At 41.4% G+C, this 20890-nt stretch overlaps 5 protein-coding genes across 5 annotated transcripts; 3 read left to right on the top strand and 2 right to left on the bottom strand.

The window, feature by feature from the left end:
- Positions 1-348: 348 nt before the first annotated feature.
- bud31 (BUD31 homolog) lies at positions 349-3040 on the bottom strand. Its single transcript, XM_035180580.2, has 4 exons — positions 2834-3040; positions 2137-2259; positions 1671-1837; positions 349-787 (listed from the first exon to the last, which is right to left on the bottom strand). Exons 1-4 carry the CDS (start codon positions 2925-2927, stop codon positions 737-739), a joined length of 435 nt encoding a protein of 144 aa, XP_035036471.1. The 5' UTR covers positions 2928-3040; the 3' UTR covers positions 349-736.
- Positions 3041-4800: 1760 nt separating this feature from the next.
- Positions 4801-7854, top strand: pdap1b (pdgfa associated protein 1b). Its single transcript, XM_035180952.2, has 6 exons — positions 4801-4959; positions 5142-5233; positions 6417-6521; positions 6642-6763; positions 7076-7227; positions 7372-7854. Exons 1-6 carry the CDS (start codon positions 4947-4949, stop codon positions 7425-7427), a joined length of 540 nt encoding a protein of 179 aa, XP_035036843.1. The 5' UTR covers positions 4801-4946; the 3' UTR covers positions 7428-7854.
- Positions 7855-8725: 871 nt separating this feature from the next.
- On the top strand, positions 8726-14106 carry shmt1 (serine hydroxymethyltransferase 1 (soluble)). Its single transcript, XM_035180951.2, has 12 exons — positions 8726-8870; positions 10001-10127; positions 10608-10753; positions 10897-11012; positions 11128-11288; positions 11866-11947; positions 12159-12371; positions 12495-12608; positions 12704-12826; positions 12959-13075; positions 13306-13416; positions 13504-14106. The coding sequence occupies exons 2-12, from the start codon at positions 10035-10037 to the stop codon at positions 13674-13676; spliced, it is 1449 nt and encodes a 482-aa protein (XP_035036842.1). The 5' UTR covers positions 8726-8870; positions 10001-10034; the 3' UTR covers positions 13677-14106.
- A 747-nt stretch (positions 14107-14853) lies between these two features.
- On the top strand, positions 14854-18106 carry cpsf4 (cleavage and polyadenylation specific factor 4). The gene is made up of 8 exons (XM_035181439.2): positions 14854-15292; positions 15403-15453; positions 16103-16255; positions 16411-16506; positions 16634-16727; positions 16865-16937; positions 17057-17218; positions 17403-18106. The coding sequence occupies exons 1-8, from the start codon at positions 15190-15192 to the stop codon at positions 17469-17471; spliced, it is 801 nt and encodes a 266-aa protein (XP_035037330.1). The 5' UTR covers positions 14854-15189; the 3' UTR covers positions 17472-18106.
- Positions 18107-18217: 111 nt separating this feature from the next.
- On the bottom strand, positions 18218-20144 carry atp5mf (ATP synthase membrane subunit f). The gene is made up of 4 exons (XM_035181440.2): positions 20037-20144; positions 18813-18920; positions 18471-18587; positions 18218-18353 (listed from the first exon to the last, which is right to left on the bottom strand). The coding sequence occupies exons 1-4, from the start codon at positions 20050-20052 to the stop codon at positions 18325-18327; spliced, it is 270 nt and encodes an 89-aa protein (XP_035037331.2). The 5' UTR covers positions 20053-20144; the 3' UTR covers positions 18218-18324.
- Positions 20145-20890: the final 746 nt, after the last annotated feature.

A 20890-nucleotide genomic window follows, 5' to 3' on the forward strand; every position in this document is an offset into this window, starting at 1 on the left:
AAATGGTAAAAGCTTATTATACTGTAAATGTTTTATGTAGAATGTATGTAGTAAGCAGTGAAAGAGATGTGGGGTAAAATACAGTATTCCCATCTCATATGTATCACAACAGATACACAGACACGTTGCACAACACCGTCTCTTTCAGGTGTTCAACCTTTGACTGAAAGCTTTGAAGACGTCCGGAACCACAGCCAATAATTAACTTCACGCCATGAGATGAAGAAAAAGATAAAAACACGAGAGCAAGTAAATCAGAATTGCTTTATTTAAAATTATACTACAATAACAATGTTGAAGAAAAAGGTTTTCAGGTTTAAAACAACATTCAAACACAAATCATTTCCTCCCAGCCCCTTCAATGAAATGAAACACAGAAGTATTGAAATTGACCTTCACAGTGGAATAACAGGCCTGATCCAGAAACAGCGGTGAGGCCAGGGCTTCAGTTTAGTGTATATTAAAAAAAAACAACAGCACAGAGAAAAACAAATGTATTTAAGATAAGATGGCCCCTCTCCATGCTTTCTCCATTGCCCACACATGTTTAAAAGCAGAATATTCAATACTGATCCCAAATCAGGTCTGCTGGAGTTGGTGGTGAAGATGTTAGCGAACTGTTTCTAAAGCAGGCGACTGAATTAAAGAAACTGGGACGTCAGGGTTGTGAGGGAGCACGGATGGAGGATGGATGAGCCCTGATGTCCAACAGAAAATAGATGTCCAAAATCTACACTTAGCCAGAGCAACCTCTGCATCCACAGTGGGTGCATTCAATGATCCTTCCCTGCAGAGAGAGGAAAATAACAAAAACAGCATTAGTTGCAAGATTTTACAGAATTTACTGTCACATTTTCTGTGTTGTAGTAAAGTATTTTTAAGTATCTAGTTTGTCAAACCCCTCAACTGAAGAAAAAGGTTAGATGCAGGAAATGTCCTCAATATCTAAAACTGTATCAGGGTGGCGACACCAATGAACAAATGTTTTTCCTGAACAAGCTTAAACTGGATGAAGCAAGCTCTTAAAATTACTGTCCACAAATTTAGCCCTTTCCAAACACCTCCGTCTCATATGCTCAGATTTATCAATGCACATCTTGGCTTTGAGCCCGTTTTCTCACTGAAGTCTGACTTGATCATTTCAGCAGCATGTTGTTCACTGGACCAGCTGGCTGCATGAGAACCAACAACTTAAGAAATTGTGAAACCTCAAAGTACGTGTTTTTACACAGCAGTTAAACGATTTTAGTGTATTTTGGCAACTTGTTTCCCTTTTCTTAATCTTTCAGGAGTTAAATCTGGTGATTTTCCCCAGATATTATTTTCTATGTTCACCCCACTACGTTAACAAGTCTTAATTTTAAAAAATGTACTTTATTATTACAATAAGGGCCATTGAAAGCATGTCAATGATTATTAAATACTGACCGACACCGTGACTGGAAGGGAGAGTCTGGTCTAATCTATAAAAGAGCCTGATATACTATGTGAGTCTTTGTTACAGTTGAAGTGTTACAGTGATTTGTCGCTGTGGCAGTTTTTATGAGTCACGTCTGTACAGAAATCAGCAGGAATAATGTAAAGCTGATGACCAACTTAAGCCTTTAATAGACATTTAATAAAAACTCATCCTAAGACTGTCTTTTAAAATTATTTGACGTCAGACTTACGACTTCCAGCTTTCCCTTGGGGACTCTGCAGATGCAGTTGGTTCCAAAGTTGGTGTCTCTCGTTTGGATGCAACGCAGACAGCACAGGTTCTCGTAGCCCTGCTTCTTCCACTTGGCAATCAGGTTCTTGTCTGCGTAGCCTTCCTTTATACAGTAATCATACAGCTCTGCCAGGGCACACACACAAAGATGATTATTACTAAACATCTCATACAGAGAATAAAGCTAGAAATAGGTAATGTACTGTATGTATGGTCATGTGCAGATTAACAACACAAAAGGTAACTTGCATGAGGCAAAACCTTTAGATAAACATCTTAAGTAAAGAAGAGTTGTCTCAGACTTAGAGTCCAAATGAAGGGTAAAGGGATAGTTTGGTTTAGTTTGTAAAATAGTGAAGTAGACAGAAGAGGAAGTGGACAACATTAGATTAGGTTCATCGGTGGGGGGGGTTGAGCCTGCTCACCTCTGCTGATGGCTTTGCGTTTGTAGAAGAGGTCGAAGATGTATCGACTCCGCTGATGGTGAAGCCTGAAAATTGGCCACAGGGACTCGACCTTTCGTTTTCCTTCGTGAGGCTCTGTTTCAGCTGCGAGGAGCAGGACACATGACAGAAACAGTTGGAGTTAGAACAAATAGATTTATGAATTTATGATGCAAATGCCTGGTTGGGGGGGGGATGTTAGAGATGATATGATGCTGGGAACAGCCTCTGTTTCAGACTCGTAGGTCTACTTCAGTATAGAAAGAAGATGAACAATCGTCAAACTTTACAAGTACACAGGGATTCAAACTGATCGTCCGGTGCTTTCAAAGACGAGGCGAGTCTCTCCGTGTTGTCTCGGTTAAGGAACTACTACTGGATGTTGGCTGTGGTCGGTGAACCTCCAGTAACGGACCCGGGGGTGGACGCGTCTATTCAGGACATTGCTTTGAGCATCCCCCCCCCCATGCCTCCGCGGAAGTCTTCCCCACTCGTGGTAATCGACATTTGCTGCAGCCATTACCCCAAAAAACCCTCGTGTCACCACCATCACCCCCCCGTGTTTAAACCAAACTGGACCGTGAGGGAACAACCGAGAGAAACGACGGAGCTCGTTTCACCGACACGCTGCGGGCTGAGCGGAGCCGCCGCGGGGACGACCGCCATCCACCGGCTTTACCTTCTCTCATTTTCTGATCCAGCTCGTCCAGAGTGGGCTCGATGAGCTCCCAGCCGTCCGGCGGCGGCTTCCTGCTTCTCTTCACTTTGGGCATCTCGTCGTGTTTTGTACAAAGTACAACAAAAGCTCCCCCCTTGTTTACGCAGTGAGGGCAAGCTCAAGTAGTGGCAGCGGTAGCTCGTTGAGGCACTTCCGGTGTAGTGGAACTTCCGGTGTAGAGGCACTTCCGGTGGCAACAGAAACTGCCTGTTAACTGCCTGTGATAAACCAAAGCACAAATGTACATTTGTATCCTTCCCTTAAATTCTACACTAGATGGTGAATAACTCCATGATAGCATTGATGCAAAGGGAGTAATCTAGTAATTTATTGACGACAACTGTACCAAAGAAGATGGAAGTACCACGAAGGAAGAAAGTTTCCAGAGAAGGTGGGACCAGGCACACTCTCCATTTATATTTGTATTCAGTGTTTTTGTGTTACAAGACAGCAAAGAGAGACTCACAAAATGTTACTTTCCAGTTGCATATAAACCATTTACAGTTTTATTTACTCTCATAAGTTGACTTTGGCCCAAATGTTTTCCTTATGACGGGATTCATAGGCATTCTCCAAGGACTCTTAGTTAAATACACTAACATCCATAAGGACATTTAAAATAGACTTATTGCTACTCCTTCAATATTTTTTATGAGTTATGAACCTCTATAAACAGTAACTAAACAGTGCATATACTAGACAAATGGCTACTGACCCACTACTTTTTAACCAAGCTTTATTCTCATGTCTTCAGTATTTATTTGAATTCAGTTAACTGACAAGGACTCCATGGACAGCAATATTGATACAGGCTGGCTTATCCTGTTAAAACAAAGTGAACAGTACTGATATTGAAGCAAACTGTTATTAATACTTTCCTGGCTAACCGCTAATTTCAAGTACATCTCCACCAAGGTTACCAAGTACAAGAGACATTCAAAATGTATAAATAATCTCCTTTTATTTGTTTTATGTTTGAGTAATTTGTGCAAATGCAGATCATAATAACTAAATTAAAGCATTAAATTATAGCATTGTCTATTGTAATGACATATTGTGTCAGTGATGGTAAATGTTAATAATGGAGTCTTAAAAAGGGCTACAGAGCTGTAATAACAGTGTGGCACAGGCACATATCATATATGATCAGCAGACAAAAATAAAAGATTGAACATGGCGTGGACCCATAACATGCTTAATGAATCTTATTGAAGTTTAACTAAACCCCTACAACATTTTGGATTGTTGAAACCCGATATATCTGGATAGTTAGTGGAGAAAATATTTTTTTGGGGAATTCGGCCGAATATTTATTACAAAGAAATCATCCATATAAACGAGCATGTTTCACAATACAGGGAACAAGTCACAGGACAGCTGTGGCAACTGCCTCTACAAATCAGTAGCAGTTTCTGCTGCCACCGGAAGTGCCTCTACGAGCTGCCGCTGCCACGATCTGCACTTCCTGTCTCTCTGTTTTCGTTTCTGATAATGCGAACCTGTCTCGGGCGCTGAAATTAGACGTCATCGACGGAGGCGGGGTTTCTCCCTTCCCTCTCTATCGGCGCTCTGATGACGTCGAGGCAAAAAATAAACTCCGTTCATGCACTTTTTAAAAACTCTTTAAATTTCCCTCTGGACGAAAACACGACATGTGATTATTTAAATAAAGTGTTTTTCCATATAAGGACGTAAACTGAGATAAAACCAAAACAGATGTTTTTCTCACTTTCTCTGTGCGTTGCATCACTTTAGCGCTCCAGCAAATTGCCTTAAGAAAAACAACGGAAAGTTTATTTATTTTAGTTTATAACTCACGTTGTTTAGCTCAATAACTGGACGTTGCATGCAAACATATGTACAATATAGTTTATAACGACACACGGGATTATTAAATGCTTTAACAAACACGTGTTTTTAGGATTTGTGGACAGGCACATCCTGGGACCACTCCACATATCAGTGCTGTGAGTTTAGTCAGCTGTCAGTTTGTGTTGTCGCCTGAACATTTTGTGTTTTCTGACCGTGTTCACGTTTTTAAGAGTTTTTTTAATTAAAGGCCCCGTTTGTCAAAATGCCCAAAGGAGGTAAGAGTGACTCCGGATCCAGCTCCATTGTGTTCCACAGTGTTTTCCTGCTGTTCGCCACATTACGCCACAGGCTGTTCGCTGCTTATAGACGGTGTCTTAACTTTCACGTGTTACTAAACAACAATGTTTATAAACCAGCTTCTGTTTTGTCTTCTGCTCTTTTTCCCACCTCGTCGCAGGAAAGCGAGGGAGCCACAAGGGCCGGATGAGAACTTACACCAGCCCCGAGGAGATAGACGCTCAGATGAAGGCGGAAAAGGAGAGGAAACAGGTTAGTGTACTACGTATGGTCACGGTAGTAAACGCTCCTGCCTACAATTCCCATCATGCAACATTTTTGAGTGAACTGATCCAGAAGTTTGAATCTCCACAGCCACAGATTTCACTCAAACATCGTTTATCAAACACTATGTTATAAATAATCGTGCACCAAAGAAGGGCAGGAAGTGTAAACATTTTTTAATTTAAAATCTTACTTAAGTAAAGTTTATAAAATCAAAATATAAATATAAAGAACAATAAAAAACGGGTGGGAAAAGCCAGAAAACACATTAGCCAATAGAAGTTGGCACAATATAAATATATAAAACATCATATATAACTTGAAATGTAAACAAAATACATATAACCAAGGCCAGTGGTTTAATTACTGATTTCCCATTTAAAAGTCTTAAGTTTCAAGACTGTCTGTACTACTAGGTTCGTTTATATTTCTTCATCAACTCGTTTCTCTTTCCATTTTCACCACCCGGTGGATAACTCCTCTTCATTGGCCTTTACTTTCATTTTCAATTCAAACTTTGAGAATGATACAGAACTGTAGCTCTGACGGGAGTCACATGGGGCCCTTATAGGGAGGTTTCCTGCTGAGATGTCATTGCAAATACACCATTGGTTGTTTAAGAGAGAGAGAGGGTCGGTGGTTGGGGGGTTGTAGTCACTGGCCCCATTATTATGAGACACTGCTGTTGAGTAAAGTTTGTCAGCCTTTCGGGGGCCCCCTCATGACCTGGGGCCCCAAGCAGCTGCTCAGAAGCTGCACCCCTTAACTCATAGGTCCTGACAAGTCTTCAAAAAAAGCAAAAATTCCGTTTTACAGAGTCTTGGGTGATTCACTCAGGACAAGTCAGGAAAGAACCAACATCTATTATTATAACTAACAAAAGAATTGGATTTTAATTGTTTAATCCATCCACCAATTTTGTCATTTATCTGAATACATTAACTGATCATGTGTCAATGGTTGGGCATAGACAAGATGCCCCCCCCTGTACAGGTGGCATAGACTGTTTATAAAGATCGACGGCACGTCTCTACTTCCTTCCACTTTCCAGAAATGAAGCAAAGATATCCCGGATATTACCTGTTGAAACTACATGTGTTAAACCTGATACCATTGTTAGATAATGGTCTGTTTTTGGTTCAACTGCTTGTCTGTCATTTATGTTTTATAGCAAGAGCAGGACGCAGAGGGGGCGGAGGGTGTGGCTCCGAATGACTTGGCAGAGGAGAAGTTACCAGCATCAGGATCAGAGGACAGCGATGATGACGACTCCATGGTACTGCCACACTAACTCTGCCACTCTGTCTTATCACACATACAGTTGCCTCAACATGGAGTACAGTAATGATGCATTCATTCACCTTATACTGTACGAACTGTTGTGATGTGTTTGCAGAGAAAGAGAACCGGTACGGAAGGCTTGATAGAAATCGAGAACCCCAACAGAATTTCACAGAAGTCCAAGAAGGTGACGCAAATTGAGCTGGATGAGCCGAGGGAATTATCAAGGAGAGAAAGGTGTGTGTCAGTCTGTCATATCATATCAGTGCCTCATGAGAACCTCATTTTTTTACTTTATTTTACATACAGTAAGTTTTTAAAGACGGATAAAGACGAAGGATAGAAATGACATAATTAGATTTGTATGGGCCTCTGATGTCCAATTCTATTGTCTTATGTGCTTGAAATTTCCAAATGTTACCTGCATATTCTGAGCACTTTAACACCTTATTTAGAAATTTACTTTCTGTGATTCCAGTCAAAAACATTTTTACACTAACTTTCCTAATGTCGCTCTCGTCACCTCGACGTGCACCAACTCCCGCACAGAGAGGAGATCGAGAAGCAGAGGGCGAAGGAGCGCTACATGAAGCTGCACTTGGCAGGGAAGACTGACCAGGCCAAAGCTGACCTCGCTCGCCTCGCCATTATCAGAAAGCAGAGAGAAGATGCTGCAAAAAAGAAAGACGAAGAGAAGAAGGGTGAGCACCTAGATCTGGTCAAAACCATTTATGTTGGATGTTTTTGAGATGTTAGTGTGGTGTCATTGGGTTTTTTGACCAGTGAAAAATGTGGCTTTAATCTTGTCGAGCTGATCATGTGTATCCTTTATTTTCTCTTCACAGCAAAAGTAGCAGCGTCAGCGGCAGCCAGAGGAATGAACTCCCTCACGCTGAAATGATGCAGAGTATTTATCTGAGGCGTCTTCACATGTTTCTGGACTGGTGCAATATATATATATATATATATATATATATATATATGACTATTTTTTAAATGAAGAGTTATGAAGAATATTTGACATTACTGTAACATTTCGAAAATGGTTGTGGAGACACCAGAGGAGAGGGGTTGTGAATGTTTTGGCATGGAATAATGGCCTCGTTGATCCCTCCAGGAAATACAGATACAAATGAGATTACATCAGTCTTCACGTACACTTGGAATGAATCCCTTCTAACCATTTAGCCTGTACATGATATTTATAGTTATACTTATCACTGTACAATTTCAACTTTGCTAACTGAGCTTTACCACTATATTTTGGGGGATGTTACATTGTATATAACGGACTCATGAAAATATTTCAGATAAATATGATGAAACAAGTCTGTTCATTTCTTTATTTGCTGATTTACCCTGTGAGAAAACCATCTTGTGTTTTGGAGGCTTTCCCAACCTCAGGTGAAAGAGTCCATGTTGGAAAACTAATGAGTCAACATCACAGATATTCAGTTTAGAATAGAAGTATTTCACAGTTCAGAGAATCCTACAAATCTTTCAAATACTCGTACAAGAAAGAGACATACATTCAAAGTTTTTACTAAAGTTCACATTCTCCGTTTGGATGTTTGGATGAAAACTTTTATATATATATTATATATTAGTATCAGGTTGGTAAATGTCAAGTCTCAACTCTTCGTGTCTATAATTCTCTTGTGAGAGGAGAAGACTGTATGACTTTGCTTATGAATATTATAGAAATTTAATTTATCTCCTTTTCTGTATTTAAGTTATATAGTTGTCTACATCATATGCTCCATTCTGCTTAGAGCTTATATATATGACACCATTGAACTGCCATTCATCGTTTTAAAATTCACACTTCAACACAGAGACGATAAACAAAAAAGGAAACGACATGGCCTAGCATTAAACACCATCTATCTAACATAACGTAAATACTAATATAGAGATATTTAGTAATAGGAAATAAATATGTTTAAGGGGCGAAGTTAAATAAATAAATCTAAACAAAAAAACTATAATGAGTAATGAGTGTCCCTCAGTGCGCCAGAAAATCATTGAGGTCATTGACTTAATTTTTTTCAGTTCATCATAAGCACTCAACTGAGAAAATGTATTATATTTTGTTTTATTTTGAGGATGACACACAAAACAACCACATTAACAACCTCGACCACAGGGGGGTGCTGTTGCAGCCACACTGACAGGTAGCGACCACAAGAAGAAGATGGAGCGCTGTGATTGGTGCAGAGTTTGGCGGACTTTACCCCCCGCGTGGAGGAGGCAGTGTGGGGGGGGTGGAGGTCTAGCGGGGATCTGGTGTCACTACAGCCGGACTCACGTCTCCCAGCGGCCGGAGCCTCTTCTTCACTGGCGGGTGAGCGACCTCCACGTGTAGCGGACCCACTGAGCGTCACGTGTGCGCAGTAAACTTTGCAGTCGAAGTTAGTTTCTAGTGACAGGAAGTGATTTAAAACAAATAACGGACCAGTTGTTATGAGTTTGTGTTTTTTTTCCCGCGGGGACACAACAATAACAAGCTCCGCTGCAGTTTGAACTCTCGTTTAATCCGTTTAACATTAGAGTTCACCGTCATTTCCTTTGCGTCACTTGAACTGTGAAAGTTTATTTAAAGTTGTCCTTTTGTCCACGTCCTCGTTGGTTTTTCCGCTCCGCTCCGAGCAGACACCCGGTAATGAACGTCATGTGCTCGGCTGACCTGGACTCAACCCTCCGCTGACTCCCTCCTGTCTCTGTGGTGAAGCCGTGTTATCGAACTGTCTCTAACCTGGAGGGGTCGAAGGTCAACCGACGAGACCATGTCAGGCCACAGACCCACAGAGTTGCATCATGTGTCTTTGTCTGAAGACTGGAATGATAGATCTGATGGAGATGGTGGATCAGTGTGTCCGCAGCACTCACTCACTCCACTAGTTATATATAAACCTTTATGACTGGGAGAGGTTTATTGTTATATGATTCTGGGACAAGGGGAATATTTCACCTGCTCGGAAAATCACTTCACTGGCTTCTGGTTCAGTTCAGACTTGATTTCGAAGTATTACTACTTGTTATGGCTGCCAGATTTATTTCTGACCTGCTCACTGACTGCAGCTCAGCCAGATTCCTCCCCAGATAGAATACGGATGTGGGCCACTTCAGGCAATGATGTGGCTCTTGTGGCCCGGACTAAATGGATTTAAACCTAAAGTGGCCTATGTGGTAAAGGGTTAATGTGGCCCAAACAGCACAAAACTAATTAGGGCCACCTCTGGTTGACATGGGGTATGGTTATGGATTACTTGTGGCCCAGATCTGGCAAACAGGAGCAGATTGCCCAAGTGCCCTCCTTCCACGCAGGATGACAGTGTGGCAATATGCTCCACATCGGGGCCAAAACAAATTTCTATGTGGGTCAGATCATCAAGCTTGTGTCTCCTTAATGTGCTATACAAAATAAATCCATTGATCTCTAAACAAAGAAACCATAACCTTTCTCTTTTTAAGATTTCTATTCCCTGTGACCAAAGAATCAGCTGCCATGTCTGCAACAAACGGCCACGGTGTGAGCAAGGAAACATGGGAGTCACACAACAAGATGATGCTGGAGCCTCTGGGCATCAACGACTCAGAGGTTTGTTGTTCAGTGGATCAGTTGATCAAATCCATATATACATCACATCTATATATACGATCGCTTAGTAATATACCTTTAAAAACTAATTTTATAGCTGCAACTAAATATAATTGTCACTATATTTAGCTGAGGGATGGGCCGATACTATTTCCCCCATACCTGGACTTTGCTTATCAGCTGACACAGAGTAAACTTGTGTAGTTTGGCAGTCATAACTGAAAAACAGCCCAAATAAATACGTCTATGAATACACAACATTCAGGTTAATGCTCCACTACAGGAAATCAACAGCAACTACAGCAACTACTGTTTTGTTGCAGTGAAGAAGAAGTGATTTATGGGGAAAAGACAATTGCAGGTTTATTTGGGTGAAACTAATGTACAAAAAAATTATGCAGTTTTTCCCTTTAAGAGCTTGTGATAAACTGTCACTGTACCCCTCAATGACACAGCACCTGTGTACATCTGTGTTTTCAGGTTTTCTCCATCATAAAAAAAGAGAAGCACAGGCAGACGTACGGTCTGGAGCTGATCGCGTCTGAGAACTTTGCCAGCAGAGCTGTGCTTGAGGCTCTGGGTTCCTGCATGAACAACAAGTACTCTGAGGGATACCCCGGACAGAGGTACAGGAATTCATTGAGTTTGTCAAATTATTGTAAAAACTCACAATGTTTGGTAAAATCCTTCCACTTGAAATCTTACACCACACATGAGAAAACAGTATAAAACCATTAGCTGTAAGATTCATTGTGATCCCTGTGTTCAGGTATTATGGTGGCACAGAGCATGTTGATGAACTGGAGAGACTTTGTCAGAAGAGGGCGCTGGAGGCCTATGGTCTGGACTCAGAGAAATGGGGCGTCAACGTGCAGCCATACTCGGGTATCGAATACTGATTCAAATATTACTGATGTGACTTTATTTTCTCCAAACTCCTCTGTTGTCCTTTCTCTCAGCTTGGTCCTTGTTCACCTGTTGTTGATTCTTCTTTGTTCAGGGTCGCCTGCTAACTTCGCGGTCTACACGGCCATCGTGGAGCCTCACGGCAGAATCATGGGACTGGACCTCCCTGATGGAGGTCACCTGACACACGGCTTCATGACTGAAAAGAAAAAAATCTCTGCAACGTCCATCTTCTTCGAGTCCATGCCGTACAAGGTACAGAGCAAACAAACACATTCTGTCAACACACACCCGTCAGGAAATCTATATTCAAATTTCTTAAAGATGTTAAAAATAACTTTGCATAGTTTCTGTTAACTTTCAGCATAATAATTGTTAAATACATGAGAATCAAGGCACAATGCTCTTATTGTGGAGGTCTTGTTTCCCATGTTAATTCAGCTCTACAGATGTGAGCTTCACCAAATCAGTGTTGTTTTCCTGGGTAAAATAAACTAAATCAAGAGTTAATAAAGAATATTTTTAATGTGACTGTCTGAAACACATTTTATATTTGGAGTAGTTTATTTTTAACTATTGAGTCCTGGAAGAAGTTTAGCAAGATAAATTGTTATCATGTTCATATATTATTGGCCTGTTACTCCTCATGAAAGTTAGTAAATAAATAATATATACATAGATAAATAAAAGAAATTTGATATAAAATGTGGGGGAAATCAAAAACCTAACATAACAGAATATTTATTATATTAATTTACTATATTTATTCAAAGTGATTCCAGATCTATGTCAGATGTGGCTATTTGTGTTTATTTATTTTATTTATGTCTAGGTGAATCCAGAGACCGGCTACATCGACTATGACAGGCTGCAAGAAAACGCACGTCTGTTCCACCCCAAAATCATCATTGCAGGTCTTTTAACACACACACACACACACACACACACACACACACACACACACACACACACACACACACACACACACACACACACACACACACACACACACACACACACACACACACACAGAAACTTACAAATTTAAACCAAATAATTTCCCTTTAGAAAGTTATTTCGCCAAGGAAGCTGAACGTTCACCTCTTCCTTGTTTTTCTTCACTAGGAACAAGCTGCTATTCCCGCAACCTCGACTACGCCTGTTTGAGGCAGATCGCCAACGAGAACGGTGCATACCTGATGGCAGACATGGCTCACATCAGCGGTTTGGTGGCTGCCGGTGTGGTGCCCTCCCCCTTTGAGTACTCTGACATTGTTACCTCGACAACGCACAAGACGCTGCGTGGCTGCCGCTCTGGACTTATCTTCTACAGGAAAGGTAGAAATTGAAAAATGATGCTTCTGTCCAAACAAACCACATCCGCACGTGTTTCTCTCTGTATTGGTTCTTTGTTATTTATCAAATCATTTCATTGTTCTCGCCTGTGCTTCCCTCCTCCAGGGGTGCGGAGTGTCGATGCCAAGGGGAAGGAGACTTTGTACAACTTGGAGTCTTTGATTAATCAGGCCGTGTTTCCTGGGCTGCAGGGAGGACCACACAACCACGCTATTGCAGGTATCATACTTCTTCTTCTTGACTTTCAAATAAACAGCCAATTAATTATGTCAGTAGCATCTATGTCAGGTTTGTCTGTGGCTGGTTGTCCTCAGGTGTTGCTGTAGCTCTCAAACAAGCCATGACCCCAGAGTTCAGGGCCTACCAGGAGCAGGTTCTTGTTAACTGCAAAGCTCTGTCCAGTGCTCTTATTGACTACGGCTACAAGATCGTCACTGGTATGAGACACTCTGCACGATGACACTTGTTTTCTTTCGTTAATGGTATAGCTGTTAAAGGAATCGTATATAGGTGTATAAGCTCTTAATGGCTTTATGGTCCTCTCATGCTGTGTGTCTCCTCTTGTGTAGGCGGCTCTGACAACCACCTGATCCTGCTGGACCTGCGCAGCAAGGGAACTGATGGAGGACGAGCTGAGAAGGTTCTGGAAGCCTGTGCCATCGCTTGTAATAAGAACACCTGTCCAGGTAGCGTTTGTGATTCTATCATAAGATACCATTAGAGAAATATCAGACTAAAGACCAGTTAAATAGAGGTGGCAGCCATATGTACAGCTTTGATTTTAAATTAATGAAGACATTATTGTGTGTATAATTTAGTCTATCCTTTATTTCTGTGGATGTAGCTCCTGAAAAGCTGTAAATGTCTTTTTTCCCCAGAGTGCAGAGTGCCATTCTTAATTTTTCCTTTTGTTTAGGGGATAAAAGTGCTTTGCGTCCGAGTGGTCTGAGGTTTGGATCCCCAGCTCTGACCTCCAGAGGCATGGAGCAGGATGACTTCAAGAAGGTGGCAGAGTTCATCCACCAAGGTAAACTCTTAAAGCCCACATTTAAAAAAAGGCAGTATATTCAAGATGTTTGAAACGAACCACAAGCTCTCTGCTTTTCCCCTGCAGGCGTTGAGCTGACCCTGGAGGTGCAGAGAAGCCTGGATCCCAAGGCAAATCTTAAGGAGTTCATCAAGGCATTGGGACAGGAAGAGAAGTTCCAGCAGCGGGTGGCAGAGATCAAGGCTGAGGTGGAAGCTTTCGCTGGTCAGTTCCCGATGCCCGGCCTCCCTGAGCTGTAGGGGGCAGCAGTCCACACTCTGAGGGCAGCTGCACTAATGCTTTCAACAAACATTGTGTGTTGTGTGTATATTTGTTTTAACGGTTAAATCTGTCTCTCCAAATCAAGACGCTTCTAATGACATCACAGCAGCCATGGATACACACATTATACCAATAATTGGAACTGTCGTTGCAAATATTCAGTTTTGCTACTGTGCCTTTACTGTCTTTGATGGGTTTTCTCCACTGTGAATTCAATCTCTCTTGTTAGAATTACAATGAAGCTTTAATTGTGTCAAAATCTCCTTTTTCTTTTGTATTCCATTTAAAAATCCAAAGTTTGTTTTCAGCAGAACTGCACATCTGAGCGCAAAACATGATTACTGCCTTCACGCACGATCATCCTTGATTACGAGACGTGTTCAATAAAATCTGTGAATTGTAAAACCACTGTTGTTACTTTGTTTGTGTATTTATCACTTCCAAACATCCATCCATCCATTTTCAATACTTTTAGAGTGTCACTGGGGGAGCTGAAGCCAATCCCAGCTGACACAGGGCGAGAGGCAGGATACACTCTGAACAGGTCACCAGACCAAGTACAAAATAATTGATAATAGAATAAAGATAAATAATTAAAACCTTTATAAAAATGTTATTTTTTGAACAAGGACAAATAAAAACATGTTCAAATGTAATTCATATTAAAGAACAGGTTTTAAGTAATATCAGAACATGTTTAAATGACTTTTAGATGTAAAGGAAACTAAATAAATAAATAAAATAAATCTAGAGGTTCCCAACAACGGCCGAAAGAAAATGGAAAGTGCGGCTTTTGTAAACTACGCTTCAAACTAGTGGAGCAGACTGTTGCTAGATATCAGAGAAGCTAGTTAATAATAATAACACAATTAAAATTTTAAAATATATACATATAAAATAAAAGATTAAAACACACTAAGTGAAGTTTAATTGAGGGAAAATCAGACCAGATGTTATTTGAATCTCTATTAAATCTATTCTTGTATTTTTCTGTTTTACAACCATCATTTCTCCACAGAATTGTATTGATAATTGATAACACTTCATTATATTTCATCATGTTTTTATTTACATTCAGTCTATGAACTCATCCAGATGTGGTTTGAGTGAATCGAACCCACGAGACACCTTCGATCGAGCTCTCGACGATCGTTTAATGGCGCCTGGTCCGGGGTCAGAGGTCAGTGCGCGCGCCTCACGGCTGCTGTGGAGAACAAGGAGCAGCTCGGTGACAGTTTACCGGTTGAACACGGATCTCCGTCCGGGGCTTTTTGTCTAAAACTTCCCCTCCGCGCACCACAGGAGCTGCGGCTGCGGCGCTGTGTCGTCGGTGAGCCCGCTGATTGTTGTCGGGCGGTGTCGGTTAGCCCGGCTAGCCTCGTTAGCCGCGTTAGCTGGCTCATGAAGAAGTACCTAGCTAACTAGCTTAACTTCAAGCTAGCTAACAGACATTTCTCCCGGCCGCAAACACCCCCCCGCCCCCCCGCAGACATGCAGGACTTACTGGCCAACGCGGAACACATCAAGTTCGACCTGGAGCTCGCCATGGACCAGCAGCTGGGGGCGCAGCCGCTGCCCTTCCCCGGCATGGACAGTAAGTTCATCGGCTTGCTAGCTGGTGCTTTAGCCGCTGCAGGTGGAGTGTGCTTCTGCGAACCGCCACTGGTGTCTGCCGCTAAATGATTTGTTTGTTTTTTTCTGCAGAATCCGGATCCGCCGTGTGCGAGTACTTCATGCGAGCGGCTTGTGTGAAAGGTGAGAAACGCAACATGAACGTGTTTCCTGTGTCCGATGTGCACGAAGTTGTAACTGCAGCATGTAAACAGGAAGCACTGCTCGGTGCAGACCGCGGGTTGAGTTCAGATGAAAACAAGAACACATCAAACTTCTGATGGTTTCCCTCGTTTTTTTTTAAATCAAACATTAGTTGACTGGACAAACTGCAGCTGCTGTAAAATCTAACACTGCTGCAACTGGCTGTTACCTACTTTAATATATGAGTTTATTTACAAAATTAAATCCAAATGAATCTTTTCTCAAATATATAAAAATGAAAAATATCCGTTAAGGTGCAGCATTGGACTGTGCTTCACATGAGCAGCTTTCAGCAAATCAAAAAAATATTCATTCATTGTATTTTCATGTTTCTTTATTTTCATCTTCTTGTGATGGATTTGTCAGTTGGAAGCTGTTACTATGGTCACTGCAACAGGAAGTGACCACGTTAACTCAACAGTAACTGAAGACCCGTTAAAAATACAGCTTTTAAACTACCGTCGTAATAAATAGGTTAATAAATATGAAACCTTATAGTTGATTTGAGAGACACATTTATTTAAAGGTGATTACCACGTCTGTCCAGGGGCATGAATTGATTGTTGTTTGTTTGTGTTTCCTCTCTCAGGTGGGATGTGTCCTTTCCGTCACATCAGTGGAGAGAAGACGGTGGTTTGTAAGCACTGGCTCCGAGGACTGTGTAAGAAGGGAGACCAGTGCGAGTTTCTCCATGAATACGACATGACCAAGATGCCTGAATGCTACTTCTACTCCAAATTTGGTTTGTCCCCTCCCTCATTACTGTGTTTGTCTTGTGACTGTTGATCAGCCTCCAGTCGTTAAGTTACCTGTAGTGTATTTCTTTCTTCTTTCTGTGCTGGTTAATGACTCGACCCTGTTGGTCTCTGTTTTCGTTCGTTTGTTTGATCCTTGCAGGTGAGTGCAGCAACAAGGAATGTCCGTTCCTGCACATCGATCCAGAGTCCAAGATCAAGGACTGTCCCTGGTACGACCGAGGCTTCTGCAAACACGGTGGGTCCCACAACGCTCTGTTTTAGCCGCCAACCAATGCTCATCAGCTGCATCTCTTCTTCCTATTACCTTTCTGTGTTGTTTATATTTAAGTCGCTGACCTTTTTTGTCCATCTGTCTGTCTCAGGTCCCGACTGCAGACACAGACACACAAGAAGAGTGATCTGTATGAATTACCTGGTCGGTTTCTGTCCAGAAGGAAAATCCTGTAAATTTATGCAGTAAGTTATCCTTTTTATTTCACTCCTACATAATATTTCTGTCTGTGTTGTTATCAGAATATGATGAGTTATTGTTTAGTAAGCTAAGAGATTTCAGTCGACAGTTACAGATGTAACAGTGAGATGTTTTTCCGCAGCCCTCGGTTTGAGCTGCCTATGGGAGCCTCTGAACAGCCTCCTCTACCATTACAAGCCCAGAACCAAGCAAAGGTGAGAGGATACGATTATACATTCTCATTCATCGACCCACTTGCCAGTTGTCACGCTGTCGCAGCTTCTACCTCAGTGCTGCGTGTTAATCACCTGCTTTTCCCCGTGTCCCGCTGCAGCCAGTGCCTACCATCGGCCGCTCGTCGCTCTCTCTAATCCAGTTGACCCACTCCAGTCCAAGCCAGCGGCCGCAGAACAACAATGTCATGGGCGGTTTCCAGCAAAATAACATGACCGGCAACAGAGGGCCTCGTCCACTGGACCAGGTCACCTGCTACAAGGTGAGACTTGTCTTGTGTGTCCCAGTCGCTCACTGCATCGTTAGTATCTAGACAATTCATCTTCCCTACATTGTAAAGGACCAACACACTGAACATCCAGTTATTATTTAAACTTGTTATTCTCCTAACTCCCATCTCGTCTGTGCCAGTAACACCTTCATGCCTTTGTCTCCTGTGTCTGTAGTGTGGAGAGAAGGGCCATTATGCCAACAAATGCACTAAAGGCCACCTCGCCTTCCTCAGTGGACAGTGACCTTCAGTCTTGAGGTCCTGACCCCACAGTGCTGCAGCCAGCGCTCCAGATGTGAGCAGAGGAAGCTAAAGATGAACTTTTTTTTGCCTCTTACAAACTCTGCCACTGAGGTGACACCTGTGGCTGGATGACTTGGCTCGACTCTGAAGAAGTAGACGACGTGAAACCCAGGGACCAGTCTGCAGCGTGCATCTCCAGAGGGACTGCGCTGACATGTTGCCGATCTTCGTCTCCTCAGGTCACGTGACTACATCTGTGACGGCAGACCAAGTGCTACAACCTGCTAATCCTTTCAGAATCTGTTGACCTTATATAAAGAAAAGTTGTGATAAATACCAGCAGGAATTTTTTTTACTCAAAACTACTGTGATCCATTGGAGCCCAAAATATATTTGCCAGAAACAATATCACTGTCAAATGTTACTTTCCAACTGTGACATTTGTGGCTTTTTGCAAACATTTAAATCATTGGTAGTTAATTATTTACTGTTAGATCTCAACACATTCAAATTTCAACTGTGTGGTGTAAAGAACTCAGTCCTAATTACGTTGAAAGGATAAATTTCACTTGTTTGGACGGAGTGAACATTTTTACAACCTGTACAATGTGTTAAAATAAATGTTCTTGTTACTGATTCACCTGTTGTATAAATATGTTTATAAAGTGTTGTCTCACAGGTAATCTATAGCTGAGAGCTTTAACCATCAATCGCTTTAGATGTAGACATCCAAACATGACACAAGTGTAAATCTTTATATTGTTTATTGGTCACATATTAACACAAGAGCTGAGAGTAGAAAGAGCCGGGGGAGTGAAGAGATCCACCGTCAACCCCTGAAGGTCTGAGGACGCTCAGTGGTACTTCCTCCAGCGATCGTGTTCTGGGAAGAAGAGAAACAGAATTATAATTTAAAACCTTTTCATATCAGTAATGTACTGCAGAAAGACAGAGGGGGGGGGAAGTGGAATACATTAGATAAGTTAGAATCATTTCTTACTGATGTGGTCAAATTCCCACAGGTAGCTGAGGGCGACATAGCCAGCCAGCAGAATAGCGACACCGCCGAAGCCCCCCTTCCTCACATTGATGTACTTGTTGTAGTATCTGTCATGGCCTGGAAGAGACGGAGGGGAAACACAAATTGAGGGGAAATATACAGCAGAAAGAGTCGGGTCTAATATCTGCTTGTGACTTAAGAGTCACGGGTTTGAATCCTTTAAATTCACCTAAAACCTGAACATTTGTTTTGTTAAACTGCAAAGTCGACGCAGGAGACGACAGAAAGAGGCTTTTTATTTATTATCCTGAGTGAAGTTTCAGTCAGGACAGGTTTCCTCACCCCTGCGGACAGATGAGATGACACCGTTGGGGGTGAAGTCTCGGCCTCCGAGCCAGCTGCCCAGCTCGCCCAGCTTCACATCCATCAGACGCTTCTCAATTACGGGAACTGGTCATAAAGAAGAAACAACAATTAACAGAAGTACTTTGTTTGTAACTCTCTGAAATTAGGGCTGGGTGATGTCGCCAAACACATTCATATTAGTCAATATCGATAATTATCACAACAAATGTCACGTTATTTCTTCTACGTTCTCCTGAGTGAAGATTGTGGTTTTAAACTCTGAGCAGAGGATGACACTTGTTAAACAGCTCAACTTTCTCCAGACTAATTACATAATTACACCTCCACACTGTGCTTGTAACACAATACATAAGAAATATGTGGATATACATGTTGAACCTTTGTTATCTGTATTTGTCACTAACCCAACTCGATCTAAACACAATATTTATTATTGATCTATTAATTCCTTCACGATTCAAGGTGCCTTTCCCTGCAAGGCGGTTACAGCCTGTAATTCTGCAAAGTGCATAACTTTGCACTTTGGACAGTGGCAAGACAAAAGTGTCCAAATACACACGTGAAGCTGCAGTGGGACAGTTTAAAGATTAATTTAAATCTGCTCTGTCAAGTCACTGAAACAAACTTCTGACTGTGACACATTTGACATTTAGCAGGTGAGTGTCGCTCTGGATCCATTAGAAATGAATGAGGTTTTATTAGTCAGCTGATATAAAACCACTGCGAGGAAAGTGAAGGTTGTTGGTTGTTTGTTTCTTTGTGGTTTCATTGTTTTTGTTATTTGATTTAACCCAAGAGGAGCGTTTAGAGGAGGACACCGGGTTAGCACTGTTAGCATGCTAGCTACAAGTAAACGATTATATAAGTAAAACACAGCAACACAGCTCGAGTGTAAAGACTCCAAACAAACTGAGGATCACAGTCAAACACTCTCGTGACTTCGATAAAACACTTTGATGTCCGGAAACGTCTCGCGCAGACATTTAAACCGCAAATCTGCCAATGACACGCAAAGTCCTTGACGTGACTCGGAAGGAGCGAGAGCGGCCTTCAGGGACACACGCAGCTCCACGGACTCACAAACACGGACACACGCAGACACACTGCTACTGCAAACAACAACCGACAACAGGCAACACACAACGAGACACAAAACACAGGCTGAGTGTTATTATTTCTGCAGAGGACACGTTACTGTACCTGGTCTGTCCGCCATCTTGACTGGTACGAGAGACTCACCGCAAGGGCCGACGGGAATAAAATGAGGCAGTGCATTGTGGGACAGGATGTAGTTTTATAATGCATCCACCAGGGGGCAGCAAAGGAGACGTCACCAGATTCTAGAGCTGAATTAACAATTTACACTTTTATACTCCAAGGTTATAGAAACAGTTCATATAGAAAGAGTTCATATAGAAACAGTTCATATAGAAACAGTTCATATAGAAAGAGTTCATATAGAAACAGTTCTTATAGAAACAGTTCATATAGAAAGAGTTCATATAGAAAGAGTTCATATAGAAAGAGTTCATCTAGAAAGAGTTCTTATAGAAACAGTTCATATAGAAAGAGTTAATATAGAAATAGTTCATGTAGAAACAGTTCATATAGAAATAGTTCTTATAGAAACAGTTCATATAGAAAGAGTTCTTATAGAAACAGTTCAAATGAAATAGTTCTTATAGAAAGAGTTCATATAGAAATAGTTCATATAGAAAGAGTTCTTATAGAAACAGTTCATATAGAAAGAGTTAATATAGAAACAGTTCATATAGAAACAGTTCATATAGAAAGAGTTCATATAGAAAGAGTTCTTATAGAAACAGTTCATATAGAAAGAGTTCATATAGAAAGAGTTCATATAGAAAGAGTTCATCTAGAAAGAGTTCTTATAGAAGGAGTTCATATAGAAACAGTTCATATAGAAACAGTTCAAATGAAATAGTTCTTATAGAAAGAGTTCATATAGAAATAGTTCATATAGAAATAGTTCATATAGAAAGAGTTCTTATAGAAACAGTTCAAATGAAATAGTTCTTATAGAAAGAGTTCAT

Source organism: Hippoglossus stenolepis, chromosome 16 (genome assembly GCF_022539355.2).
Source record: "Hippoglossus stenolepis isolate QCI-W04-F060 chromosome 16, HSTE1.2, whole genome shotgun sequence".
NCBI lineage: Eukaryota > Metazoa > Chordata > Actinopteri > Pleuronectiformes > Pleuronectidae > Hippoglossus > Hippoglossus stenolepis.

Bases quoted from the DNA above. Each gene is read 5' to 3' on its own strand.
- bud31 (XM_035180580.2), bottom strand. From the start codon at position 2,927: ATGCCCAAAGTGAAGAGAAGCAGGAAGCCGCCGCCGGACGGCTGGGAG. The intron at 2,260-2,833 runs GTAAAGCCGGTG...TGCTCCTCGCAG, and splicing joins GGATCAGAAAATGAGAGAAG to CTGAAACAGAGCCTCACGAA. The intron at 788-1,670 runs GTAAGTCTGACG...CTCTCTCTGCAG, and splicing joins CCAAGGGAAAGCTGGAAGTC to GGAAGGATCATTGAATGCAC.
- pdap1b (XM_035180952.2), top strand. The intron at 6,522-6,641 runs GTACTGCCACAC...ATGTGTTTGCAG, and splicing joins GCGATGATGACGACTCCATG to AGAAAGAGAACCGGTACGGA. The intron at 6,764-7,075 runs GTGTGTGTCAGT...ACTCCCGCACAG, and splicing joins GAATTATCAAGGAGAGAAAG to AGAGGAGATCGAGAAGCAGA.
- shmt1 (XM_035180951.2), top strand. From the start codon at position 10,035: ATGTCTGCAACAAACGGCCACGGTGTGAGCAAGGAAACATGGGAGTCA. The intron at 11,289-11,865 runs GTACAGAGCAAA...ATTTATGTCTAG, and splicing joins TCGAGTCCATGCCGTACAAG to GTGAATCCAGAGACCGGCTA. The intron at 12,827-12,958 runs GTATGAGACACT...CCTCTTGTGTAG, and splicing joins CGGCTACAAGATCGTCACTG to GCGGCTCTGACAACCACCTG.
- cpsf4 (XM_035181439.2), top strand. From the start codon at position 15,190: ATGCAGGACTTACTGGCCAACGCGGAACACATCAAGTTCGACCTGGAG. The intron at 15,454-16,102 runs GTGAGAAACGCA...TTCCTCTCTCAG, and splicing joins GCGAGCGGCTTGTGTGAAAG to GTGGGATGTGTCCTTTCCGT. The intron at 16,507-16,633 runs GTGGGTCCCACA...TGTCTGTCTCAG, and splicing joins CCGAGGCTTCTGCAAACACG to GTCCCGACTGCAGACACAGA.
- atp5mf (XM_035181440.2), bottom strand. The intron at 18,588-18,812 runs GTGAGGAAACCT...CGTCTCTTCCAG, and splicing joins CATCTCATCTGTCCGCAGGG to GCCATGACAGATACTACAAC. The intron at 18,354-18,470 runs GTAAGAAATGAT...TCTTCTTCCCAG, and splicing joins GTGGGAATTTGACCACATCA to AACACGATCGCTGGAGGAAG.